General features: G+C 42.7%; 2 protein-coding genes across 5 annotated transcripts; both read left to right on the top strand.

Annotated features, from left to right (window-relative positions):
* The first annotated feature begins 551 nt into the window (after positions 1-551).
* On the top strand, positions 552-8,318 carry LOC118938394 (zinc finger protein 345-like). The gene is made up of 4 exons (XM_036942197.1): positions 552-915; positions 4,434-4,850; positions 5,109-5,310; positions 5,515-8,318. The coding sequence occupies exons 2-4, from the start codon at positions 4,443-4,445 to the stop codon at positions 7,122-7,124; spliced, it is 2,220 nt and encodes a 739-aa protein (XP_036798092.1). The 5' UTR covers positions 552-915; positions 4,434-4,442; the 3' UTR covers positions 7,125-8,318.
* LOC110495017 (zinc finger protein 2 homolog) lies at positions 4,134-22,759 on the top strand. Of its 4 annotated transcripts, none has more exons than XM_036942212.1 (4): positions 4,134-4,192; positions 18,615-19,407; positions 20,138-20,303; positions 20,543-22,759. In XM_036942212.1, the coding sequence occupies exons 2-4, from the start codon at positions 18,994-18,996 to the stop codon at positions 21,973-21,975; spliced, it is 2,013 nt and encodes a 670-aa protein (XP_036798107.1). In that variant the 5' UTR covers positions 4,134-4,192; positions 18,615-18,993; the 3' UTR covers positions 21,976-22,759. The 4 variants fall into 4 exon arrangements, with proteins under 4 accessions (XP_036798107.1, XP_036798106.1, XP_036798108.1 ...); XM_036942211.1 differs by lacking the exon at positions 4,134-4,192 and adding an exon at positions 4,228-4,378; XM_036942213.1 differs by lacking the exon at positions 4,134-4,192 and adding an exon at positions 14,809-15,080 and having other exon boundaries at positions 18,985-19,407.
* The last annotated feature ends 470 nt before the right edge of the window (positions 22,760-23,229 follow it).

The following is a 23,229-nucleotide window of genomic DNA, read 5'->3' as shown; positions in this document are numbered from 1 at the left end:
GAGTAGGAAAGACCCCGGGAGAGTAGGAAAGACCTCGGGAGAGTAGGAAAGACCTCGGGAGAGTAGAAAGGCAGTTTGTCAGTTACAGCAGCATGTCCCCTGAATGATAACGAAGATGTACTGTTAGTGAGAAGCCTGACCACGGGGGTGAGAAGGTGATTGAAAGCGTACTTCATGAGTTGTTACCAAAAAACAACTGGCATTTGGAAAGTTTGAGGTGAGGGAGAAAGTGTGGTGGAACAAGTATTTGTTAGCATTAAGTTTCTTGCTCACTGGATCGAATTCCCGTTAGCTAGCCAGAGAAATGTGGATCAACATTAGCCAACTTAACTGATCAATTAATAAAGTATGGTGGATAGAGTTCACTCAGGCCCCGTTTACAATTGAAAACCATTTGGGGGGGGAAATGATCCGTTCTGATCTACTTCACTCATGGACTTTAATTGAACCAGGAAAAAAAACGTGACTCCCTAAAAACACCCCACTTCAATTTAAGTGACTTCGTAGCAGGTAGGTAAAGCATTTTCATAACCTGCTACATTAATAATCCCAACCTGCTGGGTAAAGTCGTTGCTGTATTGAAGTGGCGTGTTTTAGGGAGTCCCACAAAAAACACACAGCGAATGTGATGTCTCTGATCTGACGATACTCGATTGGTCTGGCCTGTGACTGAGCGCAACAAAACCAGACAAACCGGAAGTTGCTGCTCTGCTACTAAAGATGGTAGCCAGTTAAGAATCGCGCTAATTAGTAGCTTTCAAGCAAGATATTAATCTCAATATAAATCATACAGCGCCATAGAAAATGACCATTAGTCGAAACTGACGAGATATAGCCTACCTGCCTTTCCACGTGGAAGAATACGGAGGACAGAGACGTGCTAACTACGGAGTTGGCTTTTCTACAAAGAATCTGGTCAGTTGGCTAGCTTTTGTTCAACAACAGCTTTAGCCGGATGTATGTTTTTGTGCCCTTGTGAACGACGAATGTTTAGTCTAGTTATGGCGGTAATGTTACCAATTCTAGTTTTGTGAGGTCCAAACAAACCCGGCATTGTGAGTATGACACGGAAGTTTATGCCCAACTAGTACTTGGTAAAGGTAAAAAAAAAAAATATATAATCTTTAACGTTAGCAGGTCTGATATTGCTCCGTTTTAAAAGATAAATAGCTCAAATGAACCATAACGTTATTTTTTCTTCATGTCGATGCCTTTTAAACGTCGTTATGAATTGCTCCAAAAATGATACCGGATGAAGTTTTGTACATGATTAGGTTGCGGCCATGTTGATGACGTCATTAGTCAGTCTGAGTTCAGTTCTTTACGTCGGGTGAGTGTTTGGAAGCGTTTAGCTGGAATTGGAATTGCAAATGGACAAATGATAAATCAATATCATGTTTGCAATTCCTTTTCCTAACTGGGTATGCATTTCCTAAAATGTGTATTTTCATGATTGAGTATGCATATTGTCTGCCAATTTGCTAAATAATTCGCAAAGTGTGCTTTGATATTTAAGTTCCATGGTACTATCCAGTACAACACGGATACATTTGAAAATCAAATGTAAATGGCTTAAATGACAAATAATTGATCATGTTTTCCATTTCATTTCCTTGTTGTGATAGTATGAATTGTGACAAAAATAAAAATAATTCTCAATTGACAATGCTTTTCCATACTCTGTGGTTTGAGACTCAATTCTAATGATCAATCAAATTCGATAACTCAATTACAATGCTTCATTTTGCTATTTTGTTTCCTCATTAAGTGTTATCGTATCGGAGGTGGTAGCTGTGGTGAAGTTCTCGGAGCCCGAGGCACTGAGGGTCAGGATAAAGATTCATCTGTGACAGTAGGAGTGAAGTTTTAGAAAAAATTGGACCCTTGCCTTTTGGCTGATCCATTAGTGGTTTCAGGGTGGGTGAAAACAGAGTTGGGTGCTGTGGAATCGGTGAGGATAAGCGGAAGTGGTCTTGTGATAATTTGTTGTGTTCCTGCTGGTCAGAGGGAGAAGGTGCTTCGCATTAAATGAATGGTGGGGGAGGGGGGGGGCAAGAAATGTGAAATGTTTTGAGCTCAAGAAAAGGGCGCCATTAGGCCTCCGGAGTGGCGCTGTGGTCTAAGTCATCACAGTGCTAGCTGCATCACTATAGATCCTGGTTCGATACCGGGCTCCGACTGCGACCGGGAGACCCATGAGGCGGCGCACAATTGGCCCAGCGTCGTCCAGGTGAGGGCTGTTTGCTCTATCATCATTTGAGATAGGTGTCGCATGGTTCATTCTGCATTGTGTACTTTTAATTAGGACGCTGCCACGACTGAAGGTCTGCTAGTTGAATTATTTTTTATTTGCACACGAAGAGACTACACACATTATGCTAACCATTGGCGCAGTCCTAGCTCTCAGGCACCTGCGCAAGCACATGGACACTCACTCAAACACTGTCCCAAGTACTCAGAAGTTACAATAGATACCCTAGTTAGCGAGCTTTGTGAAACTTGTTAACATACATCTTTATATTATCCACATTGTAACAAACTTATGGCAGCGTAACAGTACATTGTGTAACATTACCACGGTTTTATATTGAACCATTTCGGAGCCAAGGACAACATACCTTGCTCGCTGAAGGTCAGGCAAAAGAGAACAATAAGGGGGTACGGAAATACAGATACCCGCAATGGGCCAAACCAAAATATACACAACTTTTACAATCACATGTATGTACAATATTGATGTGAAAAAGTGTTTGTACACCAAAGAAAAACATTAGCTATGCAGCTGTAATTAACACAAAAATACACTGAATTATTATTATTATTATCAAATTATTAACATCCCCTCTTGACCTGGCCTATTTGAATTGGTCCTTGTGTGCAACTTGGTGCATAATCTAGGGGAACAACATCACACTGCTACATTGGCAACAGCAGTAAACATCAGTTGTTCATGTAATTTCAGATACTTGAGGGTAGTTGACGATATCTCGATACAAATGACACATGTTGTTTACTTGGCTGGCTAGCTACATGCCAAATGGATCTAACTACCCTCACATATCTGAAAATACATGATCCATTGATGTTTACTGACCATGAAAAGCATGCAGTTGCTTGCTGTATAACTCTGATAGAGATACATGTGGAATAATCATAAATGTTTAGTTATGACTATGAGCTTAAAAGAGGATGATGATATTAAAACCAAATAGTTACAAACATTTATTTAACAATCATCTAAAACGGCGCGTAGTTGTCAAGGGTTTTAGTGGAGCTGAGGTCTCCTTACCCCCCCAGCAGCCAAATGGAACGATCAGCACCGTATTGTGACGTTTTATTGATTAGGACCTGTTGAGGATAGTATCTTCTGACTGGGGGAGGGGTTTTATTGATTAGGACCTGTTGAGGATAGTATCTTCTGACTGGGGGAGGATTTTATTAATTAGGACCTGTTGAGGATAGTATCTTCTGACTGGGGGAGGATTTTATTGATTAGGACCTGTTGAGGATAGTATCTTCTGACTGGGGGAGGGGTTTTATTAATTAGGACCTGTTGAGGATAGTATCTTCTGACTGGGGGAGGGGTTTTATTAAGAGGCTTGACGCTTTCTCTAAACTTTAACACACATCGCCTGCAGTACGTAAATAAATATATTTTTTTTAAACGTTTAACTGAGTACATATCGTTTTGTATGGTTATGGTTCCCACACGACCGTGTCTTCATGTTCGCAATTGTAAATGAGAACTTGTTCTCAACTTGCCTACCTGGTTAAATAAAGGTAAAATAAAAATACTAATAAATGTTTACATCGCTTGTTGTACTGAAGACAGACGGAAGACATAGGTGGCCACCTGTGCTAATTAGCTATCTAACGTGCTCTGGACACCTGTGTGTAAGTAACTGGGGAGGAAGTGTAGTTCTTCAACTGGAGGCACACGCAGCGTCTGGATCTGGGCCAAACTGCTACAGGAAGTCTAGCATTTTTTTTGTTGAAAGATTCTTTCTCGCTGATTAGAAGTAGTTGGATTAGGTGATGAGAAGAGTACACAGGTAAATAAATGTTGTAAATAATCATATTACACTGTCAATACTGTGTATCAATACTGTGTATGAATACTGTATTGTGATGTATCATTCTTCTATTACAGGTGTATGGACTTCCTGCTGTCTTCTACTACAGGTCATCTAAAGTGTATGGACTTCCTGCTGTCTTCTTCTTCTACTACAGGTCATCTAAAGTGTGTGGACTTCCTGCTGTCTTCTTCTACTACAGGTCATCTAAAGTGTATGGACTTCCTGCTGTCTTCTTCTTCTACTACAGGTCATCTAAAGTGTGTGGACTTCCTGCTGTCTTCTTCTTCTACAGGTCATCTAAAGTGTATGGACTTCCTGCTGTCTTGCCATTGACTGCATTGTTGTTGTTCCCACCAGCAGGACAACATGAGTGGAGAGAAGGAAGCATTGATGGAAGAAATCGAACAGAGTTTACACCCTCTAACGGAGGATAATTTACGACACCTGTGTGAACGCTGTGGAATAGATGGCTCCCAAGTTAAAGGAAAGAACCATCGCTCGTTGGGACGTAAAATCATGGAGGAAATGTGGCTAAATGCAAATTTGGTCAAATCCGAGGAGCATGTAATGTCTTGGTTACGCCAACTGAAAGATGACATCAGGAGGTTACAGGAAGAATCTACTGTGGCACCCATGAGGCCCAGCCAGTCTGATGATGATGCTACAGACTGTGATGAAGAATGGGACATGGAAAACAAGGATTGGTGTCTTAGCAACGGGCTGGAGGCGGAGTCAGCTCCAGAGAACCACACCCCAGAGCAGAGGCAGAGGGGTGTGAGTATTTTCCCAGAAAGTTTCAGCAGTATTTCCTTGATTCCTCTCATTCTCTGGACCTCCTGTTATAAATTAATTTGGAGGAGAAAGTCCAAGGAGGAACCTCAGGTAATGCATTAATGCATTTTATAGCAGGAGGCCCAGAGAAGTGAGAGGAGTCAAGGAAATACTGCTGAGACTTGAGGTTTCTAAATGACTCGACCAGTAGGAGAGTGTTTCCTTCCTGATTTATATTGGCTCCCTTTTTGTGGTTTTCAGGACATGTCTCTCCCACCCGCCTCCCCTCTCCCCGAGTCCCCAGGTCCTGCCTCTCCCGCTGGCACATTACTACTGGGTTTGAAGAGGGTGTCTCTGCGGCTGGTTGACTGTAGGAAAACACTGGGGCTGAGTGGAACTACGAGAGGAGGAGAAGAGAAGGAATATGGAGATTCAGATTCGATGTCATTAAGTAGGAACAATGGTGTGTATTAGACTACAATCTGCTTCTGTAGCAGTTCATTGATTGGTCAATATTTATTCATTGAGGCAAATTTGCTTAAGGTAACTAACTATTCAGTGTCGTATAGCAGCTCATCTGTGTTGGATGGGGAAGATACTTCAACACTGGGTCATTAAGTACTTTGGTGCATGTGAGGAACCTTAACTTCATGTCTTTGTTTCACAGGGGACAACCCTAACGGTCGCTCGCTCAGTGGGAGGGTCTTATCATCTGGGAAGGCTCCAGGGTTGAAAGTGATCCAGCGACCTTATAGCTGTGATGTATGTGATAAGAGTTTCACTCAATCAGGAAACCTAAGAAGACACCAAAGAGTACACACAGGAGAGCGGCCATATGTCTGTCCTATATGTGGAAAGAGTTTCCTTATGTCAGGAACACTGTCTAGACACGAGAGAACACACACAGGGGAGAAACCATACGGCTGTCCTATATGTGGAAAGCGTTTCCGTACGTCAGGACAATTGACTATACACAAGCGAACACACACTGGAGAGAAACCTTATCACTGCGATCAATGTGGGAAGCGTTTTACTCAAGCTTGTTCCCTGACTGAACACAAGCGAACACACACTGGCGTGATGTTCCACTGCTCAGACTGTGAGAAGAGCTTCCCTACATCGGTGAAGTTGAAACGGCACCGGCAAACGCACACAGGAGAGAAACCTTATCGCTGTGATCAATGTGGGAAGGGTTTTGCGAGAGCTTATTCCCTGACTGAACACAAGCGAACACACACAGGAGAGAAACCATATGTCTGCGATCAGTGTGGGAAGAGATTTACTAACTCGGGAACACTGACTTTACACCAGCCGACACACACTGGAGAGAAACCTCGTAGCTGTGCTATATACAGCTGTAAGCACTGTGAGTGGAGTTTTGCTCATTCAGAAGACCTAGCAAGACACCACCAGAGAAAACACATGTGGGAGGGTATTCATGTCTGTGATCAATGTGGGAAGAGTTTTGCTAGTTCTGGAGACCTGAATATACACAAGCGAATACACACTGGGGAGAAACCATATGTCTGTGATCAATGTGGGAAGAGTTTTGCTAGTTCGGGAAACCTGAATATACACAAGCGTATACACACAGGGGAGAAACCATATGTCTGTGATCAATGTGGGAAGAGCTTTGCCTCATCTGGATTCCTGACTAAACACAAGCATATCCACACCGGAGAGAAACCTTACAGTTGTGAACGGTGTGAGAAGAGATGTGTTTCCAAAGGAGAGTTGAGAACGCACCAGCTTGTACACCCCAGAGAGAACTCTCTCTTCCTGTGTGATCGATGTGGGAAGAGCTTCACACACATGGGATCCCTGAATGTGCACATGCGTAGGCACACAGGAGAGAAACCGTACCGCTGCGATCAATGTGGGAAGAGCTTTATTCAGCCAGTAGAATTGAAAATGCACCAACGAGTGCACACTGGAGAGAAACCCTACAGCTGCGATCTATGCAGGAAGAGATTCGCTCAGTCAGGACTGCTGACTGTACACAAGAGAACACACACTGGAGAGAAACGTTATAAATGTGATATATGTGGGAAAAGATTCGCTCAGTCAGGAAACCTGAAGAGTCATCAGAAAACCCACACAGGCAGAAAGAGAACCCACACAGGCAGAAAGAGAACCCACACAGGCAGAAAGAGAACCCGCGCAGAGAAAATCCCCACAGGCGAAGAGAGAAGTCAAACAGACAGAGGACTGAATCACCACCACACCTCCATCCTCCCAGGCATCAGTTCTCATGATCCCTCTGTAGACTCTGGGTAAACATCACAGGATCCCCTCTGTAGACTCTGGGTAAACATCACAGGATCCCCTCTGTATTGACTCTGGGTAAACATCACAGGATCCCCTCTGTAGACTCTGGGTAAACATCACAGAATCCCCTCTGTAGACTCTGGGTAAACATCACAGAATCCCCTCTGTAGACTCTGGGTAAACATCACAGGATCCCCTCTGTATTGACTCTGGATAAACATCACAGGATCCCCTCTGTAGACTCTGGGTAAACATCACAGAATCCCCTCTGTATTGACTCTGTGTAAACATCACAGGATCCCCTCTGTATTGACTCTGGATAAACATCACAGAATCCCCTCTGTATTGACTCTGTGTAAACATCACAGAATCCCCTCTGTATTGACTCTGGGTAAACATCACAGGATCCCTGTATTGACTCTGGATAAACATCACAGGATCTTTGTATTGACTCTGGGTAAACATCACAGGATCTCTGTATTGACTCTGGGTAAACATCACAGGATCCCCTCTGTCGACTCTGGGTAAAATAGCCCACTCTGTATTTCATATACAGTGTACATTGGAGGTGGCAGAGTATGAAGTGCTGTTGGATATGTAAGACACACCAAGTCATACTGGTTAGTATTTTGTTACAATACGAATAACCGCAAGTGATTTTAATGTGCGTTTGTGTCTGACCACGTCCACCGGGAATTCTGATTGGTCAATAGTGGCCATGGTTTTTAAATTTACTAGCCTAGAATATATTGCCTTACGAGACTTTTGTCCATAGAGGGACACCATTATCAAGTTTCCTGCAGATCAGGTCATTCGGTTGCAGAGGAGTAACGGTTTTTAAGTGTTTTGGCAGAAAATCCATCATGGAGGCACTTCTGGTTCTGAGGCAAATGTGTTCCTTGTGAGGAGAAGGATATATATATATATATATATATATATATATACTGCATTTCATGACTTTAGGTCAAAACGGGGGTGAAGAGAGCGCAACCTTTTCAAAGTTTGCATTTTCAATCTCTTGTTATAGCGCCACCATCTGGTCAAATCAGTGTGTGTGTGATCTCTAAAAAGGGCAGGATGCATCATTCAGCCAAGTTTTGTCAAAATCGGGCCAGTAGTGTCAGATAATCGCGTGTGACAAACCTAAAAATGTACAAACGGGATAAACATGGTGCTTTCATGATAACTGGGAACTCTGGGAAGGGGGGGAAGGGGGGGAGGGGGACGGGACAAGGTCAATATATTCCAGATGAGGTCATGACATTGGTGATCTGTAACGGCTGAACCGTGATGCAATAGGGGGGGGGTGTGTTCCTACGCTTAGACGTTGCTGACCACTGACAGCTCTTACAACGCCTGGATAGGTATTTCACCTATCAGCCAACCAACCACATATTGTTATAACCTGGTGAGGAGGAGGAGCTCTGCAGACCGTGTCCTGAAGTAGTTTAGCCGCGCTCTGTAGAGTAGCTATTTTCTCAAGGAACTTGTGACATTCCTGGATTACTCATTATATTAATGAAGTCTGATTCAATCAACAAATACGATTGTTCGTTTTATTAACAACAACAAAAAGGTTAAGGGTCCAAGACTGTGTACATATCTGGTGGCTGTGTTGGCAAAAATCACTACATATCCCCATCGTGCCAAGTAGGGAGAGGCTGCCCGTTGTCACAGTTCCAAGACCAGTCGGAAACGTCCAGCTAAACCCCTACGTCAATGACGTCGGTGGATCTTTAAACTGATCTTAGGTCTGTGTTAAGTAGCAGAAAAAAAAACAACAGATGGCTCGAACCAGTCATGACGATTCAACAAAACAATAAATCCTTTTCCTTTTCTTTCTTTGTCTCTGAACTTACAATAGCTAGCCCCAAGTCGTTATATGTTTAATTTTGCTCTTTGCCTCATGACTCCTGCATACTTTGTTGACTACAAACTTTCTTTACCCAACTGTGGGACAGGCTGTTTGTTCCCACACTCAGGACTCGGACTCTCTAATGGGTTACACAGACTTTTGGCCTCCCATCCTATTCTTAACCACCTCTCGCCAGTTTCGGTATTCATGTTACCTGATGAAATTGCTGTACAATATGATCTTGTTGCTATCTGATGCACATTCAGATGTCATAAATCAGCATTGCAGAGCTCTCCCTGTCCTCTGCCGTGCCTGGATTGTATTACTGCTGATGATATATCTGGAAATGTGCATGTACAGCCTGGCCCCTCTACTGTTGCTAGCCACAATTGTGCTCTGATATCTGCTTCACTGATTTCTGCTCTCGTAAAAGCCTGGGTTATCTGCACGTTAACACTAGAAGCTTATTACCTAAAATGGATCAATTGAAAGTGTGGGTTCACAGCTCCAAACCAGATGCGTTGGTCATTACTGAGACGTGGTTAAGGAAGAGTGTTTTGAATACTGATGTTAACCTTTCTGGTTATCACCTTTTTTGGCAAGACAGATCTTCCAAAGGTGGGGGAGTGCTCGGTTGTCTCCATCAAGTCTGTCCCCAAACAATCTGATTTGCTGGTTTTAAGCATTAAACTTTCAAATAGCTCTTTGTTGACTGTGGCTGGATGCTGTTGTCCTCCATCGGCATCGACCTGTACCCCACCTGCCCTAAGATCTCTCTTGGTCCCTTACACTAAGTTTGAATTTGTCCTGCTAGGTGACCTAAACTGGGACATGCTTTAACCACCACCTGTGTTTGTAATGGCTGCTCAGTGAAACGGCCTGTCCTGATTTGTCATAGATGCTTGCTAAAAAAAACTTCTTAATGAGCAAACCTTCCTTCATGAACTGGCCTCTGTAAAATGGTATAGAATCAGCTTGATCCCCTCTGTCGAAGACGCTTGGACCTTCCTTTTTTAAATATTTTCAATGGTATTGTTAATACATCCCCATACAGAAAATTAGAATTAAAAACAGTAACTGTGGCAAAGTTGCATACACCTCAAGAAATGGATTTGGCGACAGGCTCAGCACACGCATACTCAGGCTGACTGGCTCTCGTTCAGGCGAATGAGAAATAAGTGCACTCAGGCTATCCGGAAGGCCAAAGTTAGTTACTTTAAGGAGCAGTTCTCTCTCTGTGGGTTTAACCCCCAAGAAGTTCTGGAAAACAGTTAAAGACCTGGAGAATAAACCCTCCTCCTCACAGCTGCCCATGTCCCTTAATGTTGATGATGATGGTTGTTACTGACAAGAAGCACATGGCTGAAGCTCATTAATCACCACTTCATTAAGTCAGGATTCCTATTTCACTCAGCCATGCCTCCTTGCCCATCCAACATTTCCTCATCTCCCACCCCTTCCAATGCGACTATCCCCGACGCTTCTCCTTTTTGCCCTGCCCCGCTACAAAGTTTCTCCCTGTAGGCAGTCACTGAGTCCGAGGAGCTAAAGGGGCTCCTGAAACTTGACCCCCCCAGATGGTTTAGACCCTTTCTTCTATAAGGTTGCAGCCCTTATCATCACCAAGCCTATCTCTGACCTTTTTAACCCATCTCTCCTCTCTGGGGAGGTTCCCATTGCTTGGAAGGCAGCCACGGTTTGTCCTTTATTTAAAGGGGGAGATCAAGCTGATCCTAACTGTTATAGGCCAATTTCTATTTTACCCTGTTTATAAAAAGTGTTGGAAAGACTTGTCAATAATCAACTGACTGGCTTTCTTGATGTCTGTAGTATTCTCGCTGGTGTGCAATCTGGTTTCCGCTCAGGTTATGGATGTGTCACTGCAACCTTAAAGGTCCTCAATGTTGTCACCATTGCTCTTGATTCTAAGCATTGTTGTGATGCTATTTTTATTGACTTAGCCAAAGCGTTTGATACGGGAGGTCATTCCATTCTTGTGAGCTGGCTAAGGAGTATTGGTGTCTCTGAAGGGTCTTTGGCCTTGTTTGCTAACGACCTCTCTAAGAGTACAGTGTATAAAGTCAGAAAATCTGCCACCGGTGTGATTACTACCTCTAAGGGTTTAGAGCTTGAACAAGTACTTGGGAGTATGGCTAGACGGTACACTGTCCTTCTCTCAGCACATATCAAAGCTGTAGGCTAAAGTTAAATCTAGACTTGGTTTCCTCTATTGTAATCACTCCTCTTTCACCCCACCTGCCAAACTAACCATGATTCAGATGACCATCCTACTCATGCTAGATTACGGAGACATAATTTATAGATCGACAGGTAAAGAAAGATCTCTTAGATGTTTTTTACCATTCGGCCATCAGATTTGCCACCAAAGCTCCTTATAGGACACACCACTGCACTCTATACTCCTCTGTAAACTGGTCATCTCTGTATACCCGTCGCAAGACCCACTGGTTGATGCTTATTTATAAAACCATCTTAGGCCTCATGCCCCCCTATCTGAGATATCTACTGAAGCCCTCATCCTCCAGTCTCTGCCAGTCACTTTCTGTTGAAAGTTACCAAAGCACTCACATCCCTGGGTCGCTCCTCTTTTCAGTTCGCTGCAGCTAGCGACTGGAACAAACTGGACAGCTTTATCGCAATCTCTTCATTCAAAGACTCAATCATATACGCATACTTAGTTGTCGTTGCTTTGCGTAATGCCCTTTGTGCTGTTGTCTGTGCCCAATAATGTTTGTACCATGTTGTGTTGCTGCCTTGCTGTGTTGTCTTTAGGTCTCTCTTTGTTGTGTTGTCTTAGGTCTCTCTTTGTTGTGGTGTTGTCTTAGGTCTCTTTGCTGTGTTGTTGTCTTTAGGTCTCTCTTTGTTGTGTTGTCTTAGGTCTCTCTTTGTTGTGTTGTTGTCTTAGGTCTCTCTTTGTTGTGTTGTTGTCTTAGGTCTCTCTTTGTTGTGTTGTTGTCTTAGGTCTCTCTTTGTTGTGGTGTTGTCTTAGGTCTCTCGTTGTGTTGTCTTAGGTCTCTCTTTGTTGTGTTGTTGTCTTAGGTCTCTCGTTGTGTTGTCTTAGGTCTCTCGTTGTGTTGTCTTAGGTCTCTCTTTGTTGTGTTGTTGTCTTAGGTCTCTCTTTGTTGTGTTGTTGTCTTAGGTCTCTCTTTGTTGTGTTGTTGTCTTAGGTCTCTCTTTGTTGTGTTGTTGTCTTAGGTCTCTCTTTGTTGTGTTGTTGTCTTAGGTCTCTTTGTTGTGTTGTTGTCTTAGGTCTCTTTGTTGTGTTGTTGTCTTAGGTCTCTTTGTTGTGTTGTCTTAGGTCTCTCGTTGTGTTGTCTTAGGTCTCTCGTTGTGTTGTTGTCTTAGGTCTCTCTTTGTTGTGTTGTTGTCTTAGGTCTCTTTGTTGTGTTGTCTTAGGTCTCTTTGTTGTGGTGTTGTCTTAGGTCTCTTTGTTGTGGTGTTGTCTTAGGTCTCTTTGTTGTGTTGTTGTCTTAGGTCTCTTTGTTGTGTTGTTGTCTTAGGTCTCTTTGTTGTGTTGTTGTCTTAGGTCTCTCTTTGTTGTCTTAGGTCTCTTTGTTGTGTTGTTGTCTTAGGTCTCTCTTTGTTGTGTTGTTGTCTTAGGTCTCTCTTTGTTGTGTTGTTGTCTTAGGTCTCTCTTTGTTGTGTTGTTGTCTTAGGTCTCTCTTTGTTGTGTTGTTGTCTTAGGTCTCTCTTTGTTGTGTTGTTGTCTTAGGTCTCTCTTTGTTGTGTTGTTGTCTTAGGTCTCTCTTTGTTGTGTTGTTGTCTTAGGTCTCTCTTTGTTGTGTTGTTGTCTTAGGTCTCTCTTTGTGTTGTTGTCTTAGGTCTCTCTTTGTGTTGTTGTCTTAGGTCTCTCTTTGTTGTGTTGTTGTCTTAGGTCTCTCTTTGTTGTGTTGTTGTCTTAGGTCTCTCTTTGTTGTGTTGTTGTCTTAGGTCTCTCTTTGTTGTGTTGTTGTCTTAGGTCTCTCTTTGTTGTGTTGTTGTCTTAGGTCTCTCTTTGTTGTGTTGTTGTCTTAGGTCTCTCTTTGTGTTGTTGTCTTAGGTCTCTCTTTGTTGTGTTGTTGTCTTAGGTCTCTCTTTGTTGTGTTGTTGTCTTAGGTCTCTCTTTGTTGTGTTGTTGTCTTAGGTCTCTTTGTTGTGTTGTTGTCTTAGGTCTCTTTGTTGTGTTGTTGTCTTAGGTCTCTTTGTTGTGTTGTTGTCTTAGGTCTCTTTGTTGTGGTGTTGTCTTAGGTCTCTTTGTTGTGGTGTCTTAGGTCTCTTTGTTGTGGTGTCTTAGGTCTCTTTGTTGTGTTGTCTTAGGTCTCTTTGTTGTGTTGTTGTCTTAGGTCTCTCTGTTGTGTTGTCTTAGGTCTCTCGTTGTGTTGTCTTAGGTCTCTCGTTGTGTTGTTGTCTTAGGTCTCTCTTTGTTGTGTTGTTGTCTTAGGTCTCTTTGTTGTGTTGTTGTCTTAGGTCTCTTTGTTGTGTTGTTGTCTTAGGTCTCTCTTTGTGTTGTTGTCTTAGGTCTCTCTTTGTTGTGTTGTTGTCTTAGGTCTCTTTGTTGTGTTGTTGTCTTAGGTCTCTTTGTTGTGTTGTTGTCTTAGGTCTCTCTTTGTGTTGTTGTCTTAGGTCTCTCTTTGTGTTGTTGTCTTAGGTCTCTCTTTGTTGTGTTGTTGTCTTAGGTCTCTTTGTGTTGTTGTCTTAGGTCTCTCTTTGTTGTGTTGTCTCTCTGATGTCCTTTATTTTTTAAATCTCAGCCCCCTACCTCCAGGAGACCTTTTGGTAGGCTGTCATTGTAAATAAGAATTTGTTCTTAACTCACTTGCCTAGTTAAATAAAACATTTGCATATCCTTGCTTCAAGTCCTAAGCTACAGGCAGTTACATTCGGGTATTTCATTTTATAGGCAAAAATTGAAAAAAAAGGGTCCGATGTTTAAAAATGAACCTGAATCTAGAAAATGAATGGTGATGTCGCTTCTGCACACTGGAGACTCCACTCTGCAGCAATCTTCCAGTCGATGACATGCACACAGCCATTGGTTGACGCATGCAACATTATGATGGAAGTCGGGAACCGAATCTCATAGGTGAACGATATTGTTATGGGTGTAAGATGGCACAGTGATGCCATCTGTTGGTAAATGTTCATTACTGCAACTCTTGTGTTTCACCGGGGTGCTTGAGATACCCGGATGTGTTGTGAGGTACTGAACAAGACTGGTTACTCGCATCAATGCCTCTGTCTCGTCATTCAAACAGATATGTTCATTTGGCTCCCTGGTTTGCATGCTGCTGCTACTACTGCTTTAGGAGCTCAAAACAATTATATGCAGATAATTTACTAAATATTAATATAAAGAGGGTGAATCCTCACTGGGGAGAAGGCGACAAGCTGATTTTTGTAGTGCTGTAAAAAGAGATCTAATTTGTCCAGGAACAAAATATATTTGAAGTCGCATTTCATGATCTGACATAATGGTAGCCTACTTTTTGCGCTTTACATTAGAGATAAAAATCAACCTAGAACCATAAGATTTAAGTATTTTGAAAGAAGAGTCGTTTCCGAGCCAAATGAGCTGGCTCGGAGCCAGTGTTTTATTAATAGTCCATGTTTTAATGAAAATTGAATACATACCACTTTATAATAAGATCAAATACACATCTCTTATGAACTTTGGAATACCTTTTTGTTTCACTTTACTAATTCTTCAGTGAACAAATAAAAATGCATCAAGTTTTACCTGAAGTGTAAGATTACAGTTACACGAAGCGTCATCCATGTATTTATTCATAATAGAATATAAAAACTCTCGATACTCGATTGCTGTGGCCTGCGTGACTGAACGTAATAACGTCAGTCAAAGCGGAAGTGGCTGCTAAAGATGGTAGCTGACAGTCGTGCTACTTATGTAGCTTTCAAGCGATATGTTATTCTCTTAATAAACAAAATACAATATCCACAGGTCAACTTTGTTTTGACGTAAAGGATCATTAGCTGAAACTGAAGAGATGTGGGTAGCTAGCTATCTACCTTTTCCACATGGGGGGAAAAAACGGTGGGCAGACGCTTGGTAGCTAGCTACCTAACGTTAGCTGTTTTCTACAAGGTACCTGGTAAGTTGGTAACTTATGTACTACAACCGGATGTTTTTGTGCACCTATGAACGACGTAGCTGGGTTTTCAGCGTTCATATGATACCAATTCCAGTTTTGTGACGCGCAAATAAACCCGGCAGTGTGACTGTCACACAAACATTGTTGTTACTAACTAGTCCTTGGTGAATTTAGCTTTACACGTTAGCTAGCCAGATAATGCGCCGTTGCAAAGATGAGTGGGTCATATCAACCATAGTTTTATTTTCATGTCGATGCCTTTGAAACGACATTGTGAAATGCCGCAAGCAGTTGATTTGGTTGCGGCAATATTGACGTGCCATGGGATGGGTGTTGCCAACTATTTAAGGAAGATTAGCTGGAGTACTACCGTATACACATAAAACCTAGCGGTCAAACAAGGAAAGTTTTTTTTTCACCATTCCCTTTCCCATAAGGGATTTTTTAGAAACACTTAAAATAAGGGCTTTGTTTCTTGTAGGCGTACCCTGGCGTAACATTTTTTGATAACCGTGTAAATCTCTTTAGGACAAGACGACTTATCAATATATTCTGCTCTATTTACTCTTAATTTCAAATAATAATTCGTATCAAAATAGATATACAGGACTACAAGTCCCTGCAAGCTAACTTCATGTCATAGCTAGCTGACACCTGTGCTAACAGGTATTGTGTCAATTTAAAACGTGCACAAGACAGTTCACAAAATGGTCAATTTAAAGAAATTACAATTTATTAATTACTACATTTAGCTAGCATTAGTTAATCCAGATATTATTACTTTTGCATCAATTCGGCAGGCTCGTCCAGATCACCATGGCATTTATAGTTCCTTATGATAGCCACATTAGCAGCTCACTAGCGTTACATTTTTGGGGGGTAACTACAGGCGACTATATTGAAAAGAGTCTCCTTGTCCTAGAAAGACACTTATCAAAACGTCACGCCAGGGTAAGTCTACACAAAACACAACCCTTATTTGAAGTGGTTCTAAAATCCCCTGTGGGGGAAAATGAGTGGAACTATTTCCCTGTTTGACAACTAGGTTTTCTGGGTATTATGACTAATACTGTGGCACTCAGTCAAAACCCGGAAATTGTTTAATATATTTTTTCACCATGAATTTGTGCATTTTAGAACTACTTTGTGTAGTCGTACCCTGGCGTGACGTTTTATAACCTCACAAATCTCTAAAGGATAAAGTCACTTTGATCAATAATTAGCATTTCTACTTTTGGAGAGCAAATTGAGGCTAATATTTTGATCAAATTCACCTTGCCCTAAGATAATTACAAAGTGTCATGCCAAGTTGAGCCTACACCAAACACACATGTACTTTGTATGTTTTACTCACCATGTGAAAACTGAATGGCGGAAAAACTATTGGAGCCATTTCTGTGTTTTTATGGTTATTAAAACGTGTCAACTGTGCCGGACTATTGGCTCGTTGATTAGTCGCTAGATGACGTTTTAACGTTGCCAATTTTCCTTATTGTTGCACAACTGCGTTCCCCGACGTAGCGTTTTCTATCTCCGTTCCATTTGTTCTTTTCTGCTTCTCCAGCTCTCGTTTGCGGCAGAATTGAGTGGGAGAACTCGCTAAATGCTATCCAAACCATAGACATCTTCAAAGGCAGCCTGAAATGTAGCTGAATTTTGTCGCTAGCACCGTTTACCAATAAAAGTCAACTGGAGGGTTCTGAAAACTCATTGATGACGTTTTTTCACCTGCCCATGTTCTGAGACAGGTTCATGAAATTGGTCCATTCTAAATCAAATTTCACATACATTATTTAGTATACGTAAAGACAACATTAAATCAAGAATAGTCTGATAGGTGACAATATTAGCATATCACTTGTTAATGATGCGTTATCGCTTGTGGATGGTGATGTATTATCACACCGCCATTGGACTCTGGAGCAGTGGAAACGCGTTCTCTGGAGTGATTTATTATGCTTCACCATCTGGCAGTGAGACGGACGACTCTGGATTTGGCAGGTGCCAGGAGAACGCAATGGTCTGGGGCTGTTTTTCATGGTTCGGGTCCCTTAGTTCCAGCGAAGGGAAATCTTAACGCTAAAGGGTGGATTCTTTGAACAATCTAAAATATTTAGATTTTGTTAACTTTTTTTTGGTTACTACATGATTCCATACGTGTTATTTCGTAGTTTTGATGTCTTCACTATTATTCTACAATGTAGAAAATAGTCAAAATAAAGAAAAACCTTTTGAGTAGGTGTGTCCAAACTTTTGACTGGTACTGTATATGTATTTTAAATAACTCTGGTGGATCAACCCCTCCTGGTCTTGACGTAATCTCTCCAACACGTGTAAAGCAACTACTGGAGGTGGATGATTTACATTTGACATTTCAGTAATTTAGCAGATGCTCTTATCCAGAGCGATTTACAGTAGTGAGTGGATACAATTTTCGTGCGGGTTGCAAGCACCGTGCTTTACCAACGGAGCCACAAAAATCTCCTGAGTTCCCTTGAAATGTTTTCAGGAGAGGATGCCACAATACGCTATGGTAGACAGGCGGCAGGAGAGGATGCCACAATACGCTATGGTAGACAGGCGGCAGGAGAGGATGCCACAATACGCTATGGTAGACAGGCGGCAGGAGAGGATGCCACAATACGCTATGGTAGACAGGCGGCAGGAGAGGATGCCACAATACGCTATGGTAGACAGGCGGCAGGAGAGGATGCCACAATACGCTATGGTAGACAGGCGGCAGGAGAGGATGCCACAATACGCTATGGTAGACAGGCGGCAGTTCATGAATACCCTTTTATAATTTAATTGTGTAAAATGACACGTTTCCAAAGGGTTCAAAATAAAGCCTTTTCCCTGCGCAGTTCTGTTTCTCATACGCATACGTCCGTTGTCAGAGAAGCTAACGTTGCTGTCAGGGAAGCTAACGTTGCTGCTGGCGGGTCCGTTGCCAGGGAAGCTAACGTTGCTGCTAGCGGGTCCGTTGCCAGGGAAGCTAACGTTGCTGCTAGCGGGTCCGTTGCCAGGGAAGCTAACGTTGCTGCTAGCTAACGGGTCCGTTGCCAGGGAAGCTAACGTTGCTGCTAGCTAACGGGTCCGTTGCCAGGGAAGCTAACGTTGCTGCTAGCTAACGGGTCCGTTGCCAGGGAAGCTAACGTTAGCTGGCGAACGGTTCTTGTGGACTAGGAGACTAACTTTAATAATAAAAACATTACATAAACATACAGACTAAGGAAATACTGTTCTCTCTTACAAAGGGGCCTTGGACACTCACTTACCTTTGACATGAAGAATCTAAACGAAGTCCCTTCGTTGTGTAGTCGACAAACTTGGCAATTCTTCTTAATTAAAAATTCCAACCAAACATCTGAATCTCACAAATAGTGGCAGCCTCTTGTGGCTGATCTAGGATCAGCCTACACCTAGATCTACAGTAGTTGCATTAGGTGATGAGAAGAGAACACTGGTAAATGTCGTAAATAATCATATTACACTGTCAATACTGTGTTGTGATGTATCATTCTTCTATTACAGGTGTATGGACTTCCTGCTGTCTTCTACTACTACAGGTCATCTAAAGTGTATGGACTTCCTGCTGTCTTCTACTACTACAGGTCATCTAAAGTGTATGGACTTCCTGCTGTCTTCTACTACTACAGGTCATCTAAAGTGTATGGACTTCCTGCTGTCTTCTACTACTACAGGTCATCTAAAGTGTATGGACCTCCTGCTGTCTTCTACTACAGGTCATCTAAAGTGTATGGACTTCCTGCTCTCTTCTTCTACTACAGGTCATCTAAAGTGTATGGACTTCCTGCTGTCTTCTTCTACTACAGGTCATCTAAAGTGTATGGACTTCCTGCTGTCTTGCCATTGACTGCATTGTTGTTGTTGTTCCCAACAGCAGGAAAACATGAGTGAAGAGAAGGAAACATTGTTGGATGAAATCGAACAGAGTTTATTTACTCTAACTAAGGACAATATACTATACCTGTGTGAGCGCTGTGGAATAGATGGCTCCCAAGTTAAAGGAAAGAACCATCGCTCGTTGCGACGTAAAATCATGGAGGAAATGTGGGAAAATGCAGATTCAGTCAAATCGGAGGAGCTTGGAATGTCTTGGTTACTCCGACTGAAAGATGACATCAGGAGGATACAGGAAGAATCTACTGTGGCACCCATGAGTTCCAGCCAGTCTGATGATGATGACGATGCTACAACCTGCGGCGAGGAATGGGACATGCAGGACAAGGATTGGTTTCCTAGCAACGGGCTGGAGGCGGAGTCATCTCCACAGAGGCATACCCCAGAGCAGAGGGAGAGTGGTGTGAGTACATCCCAGTCGGAAAGTATTTCTGATTCTCAACAGTCTGTCTTGGATTCTTCTTGATTCAGAGTCCTTCTATACTGTACAGACATTGGAGGAGAAGATCTGAGGTTCCTCCTCCTTGGACTTTCTCCTCCAATGCTTTTTGAGGAGGCAGAATAGCCCGATTGAGGAATCAAGGAAAGGAAAGAATCAAGGAAAGACTTGAGATTTCAAAATGGAAAAAACAGCAGTGGACACCTTCCTTCTCTGAGTCAAGATTACGTTCAGTACTAAAATGCCAGCCGAGATCTAGCGCTCAATTATTATTATTATTATTTTTTAAAACACGCCACCCCCCTAAAAATGTCCGCCTATGCAACATAAACCTAATAAAACCAGTTCTGTAGTCTGTGCAGTAGACTTAATACATTATCACAGCATATTGGCTATGTTTGGCCTGCCAATATTGTTCTTCTCAGGCCATATTATATTTCAGAACTTGAACTCTGATAAAATGGATCAGTTGATGTATTTACTTGCGAGGCACAGCTGAGCATAAATTTAAATAATGTGCTTTTTTTATATTACTTGACTGATGGTACCGGCATGGTTATCGTTGGCATGGTGACCACTTCTTTAAATAAACAGAAGTTACAAGGCTTTATCATTGGCATGGTGACCACTTATTTACATAAGCAGGAGTGTTTCCCTCCATGCTTCATCTAGTCTCTATTTTGGGGATTTCCAGGACAAGCCACCTTCCTCCCTCCAGTCCCTGGGTTGTACCTCTCCCAGGAGTGCCTTACTGCGGGGTCTGAAGAGGGCGTCTGTGTGGCTGGACGACTGCAGGAAAACACCCGGGCTGAGTGGAACTGTGAGAGGAGGAGATGAAGAGGGAGATTTGACTGATCAAAGTAAGTAGGAGGTTTTAGTGGTGTGTTAATGTGGTCTGGTGGTTAAGGGGTGTGTTGGTGCATTAATAATGTGGTCTGGGGGATTAAGGGGTGTGTTGGTGCATTAATAATGTGGTCTGTAGGAGGAAGTAATATTCTTTTGACAACACAGCTGTGTGATTCAACTTCTCTAGGACTGATAGTTTATGATGAAGACTTACACTGTATTCACTGTTTTATAAATTGTTTTGTTTACACAGGAGAGAGACATGACTATCCTGGATCCTCTGGGGCACCTCAACAACATCCTGATGCTCACAAGGCAGAGAAAAGTCTCTCCAGATCAGAACACCTCGAGAAACATGAATGGAGACCCACAGGGATGAAACCTCACCACTGCTCTGACTGTGGGAAGAGTTGCAAATCTTCATCAGCACTAAAAAAACACCAGACAATCCATACAGGGGAGAAACCTTATAGCTGTTCCCAGTGTAGGAAGAGTTTTGCTCAGTTACAAGAACTGAAAGTACACCAGAGAACACACACAGGAGAGAAGCCTTATAACTGTGATCAATGTGGAAAGAGTTTTTGTTATTCAAGCCAGTTTAAAGTACACCTGCAGAGACACACAGGCGAGAAGCCTTATAGCTGTTCAGACTGTGGGATACGCGTTTGTACCTCAAGTCAGCTGTTATTGCACAAGCGAACCCACACAGAAGAGAAGCCTTACAGCTGCTTACTGTGTGAGAAAAGATTTTCGTCAAAATATAGTCTGAAATTACACCAGCGGGTCCACACTGGAGAAACTAATTATGGCTGTGATCAGTGTGAGGAGAGTTTCACCTCGTCGGCAGACCTCAGAACTCACCAGAGAATCCACACTGGAGGGAAACCTCACCTCTGCTCCCAGTGCGGGAAGCGCTTCCGCCAACAATCTGGCTTGAAAAGCCACGAGAGGATTCACACAGGAGAGAAACCTTTCCAGTGCTCTCACTGTGGGAAGACATTCAGCCACAGGGCCACGTTTAAGGCACACCAGCGGACTCACACCGGAGAGAAGCCTTACCAATGCTCCCAGTGCAGGAGGAGTTTCTCCCAAATGGGCCACCTGAAAGTACACCAACAGACGCATGCTAAAGTGAGGTCTCACCTCTGCCCGCAGTGTGGTAAGGGCTACTACTCTCTAGACATCTACAATGCACACATGAGAACACACAACGGGGAGAAGACTCACCACTGCGCCGACTGTCCCAAGAACTTCCTCACCCTGACTCAGCTCAAAACACACCAGCGGACACACACAGGAGAGAAACCGTACGTCTGCGACCAGTGTGGGAAGAGCTTTGCTGAGTCGGGAAGCCTGACTCTACACCAGCGCTCGCACACTGGGGAAAAACCTTACCACTGCTCTGAGTGCGGGAAGAGCTTTGCTCGCTCCGGGGCACTGAAGAAGCACCAGCTTACACACACTGGGGAGAAGCCGTACAGCTGTGGTCAGTGTGGGAAGAGGTTTCCCAGGTCAGATACTCTGGCTACACACATGAGAACACATACAGGAGAGAAGCCCTATAGGTGTGATCCATGTGGTGAGAGGTTCTCCTATCATAGGTGCCTGGTGAAACACATGAAAACACATGTAGGAGATACACCAGCCCTCGAGCGACCAATCACCCTAGGCCTCGGGGTTGAATGACCTATCCATCAACCAATCACACCAGGCCTAGGGTAAAATGGAAATGTCTTACAGATTTAAATATGAACAGCATGGTAGCAATTGAAAGAAAAAATGTTGAGCGCACAACAGTTCACCTGACACAAGACTGAATCCAAACATTACTGTTGATTTGATATTTGTCTGTACTTCAGGCCACATTGATAACATGTTACTGAACAGCCATGGCGTTCCAATTTCAACCTGTATTCGGGTGTGAGTGTGAAGCGTTCATGGCATATAATAATATTATTATTAGTTTTATTATTCAATATTGTTATTAATATGGGTTCGTTGCTGAGTGTTGTAACATGGTGCCAATTTCAAGGCTATATTTCTTGAATTGATTTCAGAATGTGTTGACCCTGATTTGTTAGATACTCCCCCCCCCCCCCCCCGCCCCACACAGCATTTACAAGCTGAATTGTTATGTTGTTGACATGTTTATACATTTAGGACGTTTCTAAAAATCTGTTTTATACCAGGTTCTAACATGCATCCTTTTGTCCTGATCTGGTCCACATTCTGATTGTGATCACATTTTCAGACCGGGTGTAGACAATTAAAGGACACGTTGCGATCAGATCTTCTTGCCTACCCCCGGAGGTATTCAGGCACACATTGTGCAGATGGATCTGGACAGATGGTTGCTGATAATGGGTCTCTGTACGCCTATGTAGATAATCCATACAAAATGAGCTGTTTTCCAGCTACAATAGTCATTTACAACATTAACCATGTCTACACTGTATTTATGATGAATTTGATGTTATTTTAATGGACAAACAATGTGCTTTTCCTTCTAAAACGAGGACATTTCTAAGTGACCCCAACCTTTTGAACGGTAGTATATGTTTATACATAAAGCTACAGTTGTAGTCCCAAATGGAACCCTATTCACTAGAACATATAAAGCTACAGTCATAGTCCCAAATGGAACCCTATTCACTAGAACATATAAAGCTACAGTTGTAGTCCCAAATGGAACCCTATTCACTAGAACATATAAAGCTACAGTCATAGTCCCAAATGGAACCCTATTCACTAGAACATATAAAGCTACAGTTGTAGTCCCAAATGGAACCCTATTCACTAGAACATATAAAGCTACAGTCATAGTCCCAAATGGGACCCTATTCACTAGAACATATAAAGCTACAGTTGTAGTCCCAAATGGAACCCTATTCACTAGAACATATAAAGCTACAGTCATAGTCCCAAATGGAACCCTATTCA

Source organism: Oncorhynchus mykiss, chromosome 13 (genome assembly GCF_013265735.2).
Source record: "Oncorhynchus mykiss isolate Arlee chromosome 13, USDA_OmykA_1.1, whole genome shotgun sequence".
NCBI classification, from domain to species: Eukaryota; Metazoa; Chordata; class Actinopteri; order Salmoniformes; family Salmonidae; genus Oncorhynchus; species Oncorhynchus mykiss.
Note: the sequence above shows the minus strand (reverse complement) of the source record. Positions and strands in the feature narration are given on the sequence as shown.

Coding starts and splice junctions, on each gene's coding strand:
- LOC118938394 (XM_036942197.1), top strand. CDS start 4,443: ATGAGTGGAGAGAAGGAAGCATTGATGGAAGAAATCGAACAGAGTTTA. Junction 4,851..5,108: donor CAGAGCAGAGGCAGAGGGGT/GTGAGTATTTTC, acceptor TGTGGTTTTCAG/GACATGTCTCTCCCACCCGC. Junction 5,311..5,514: donor GTCATTAAGTAGGAACAATG/GTGTGTATTAGA, acceptor TTTGTTTCACAG/GGGACAACCCTAACGGTCGC.
- LOC110495017 (XM_036942212.1), top strand. CDS start 18,994: ATGAGTGAAGAGAAGGAAACATTGTTGGATGAAATCGAACAGAGTTTA. Junction 19,408..20,137: donor CAGAGCAGAGGGAGAGTGGT/GTGAGTACATCC, acceptor GGGGATTTCCAG/GACAAGCCACCTTCCTCCCT. Junction 20,304..20,542: donor GGGAGATTTGACTGATCAAA/GTAAGTAGGAGG, acceptor TTGTTTACACAG/GAGAGAGACATGACTATCCT.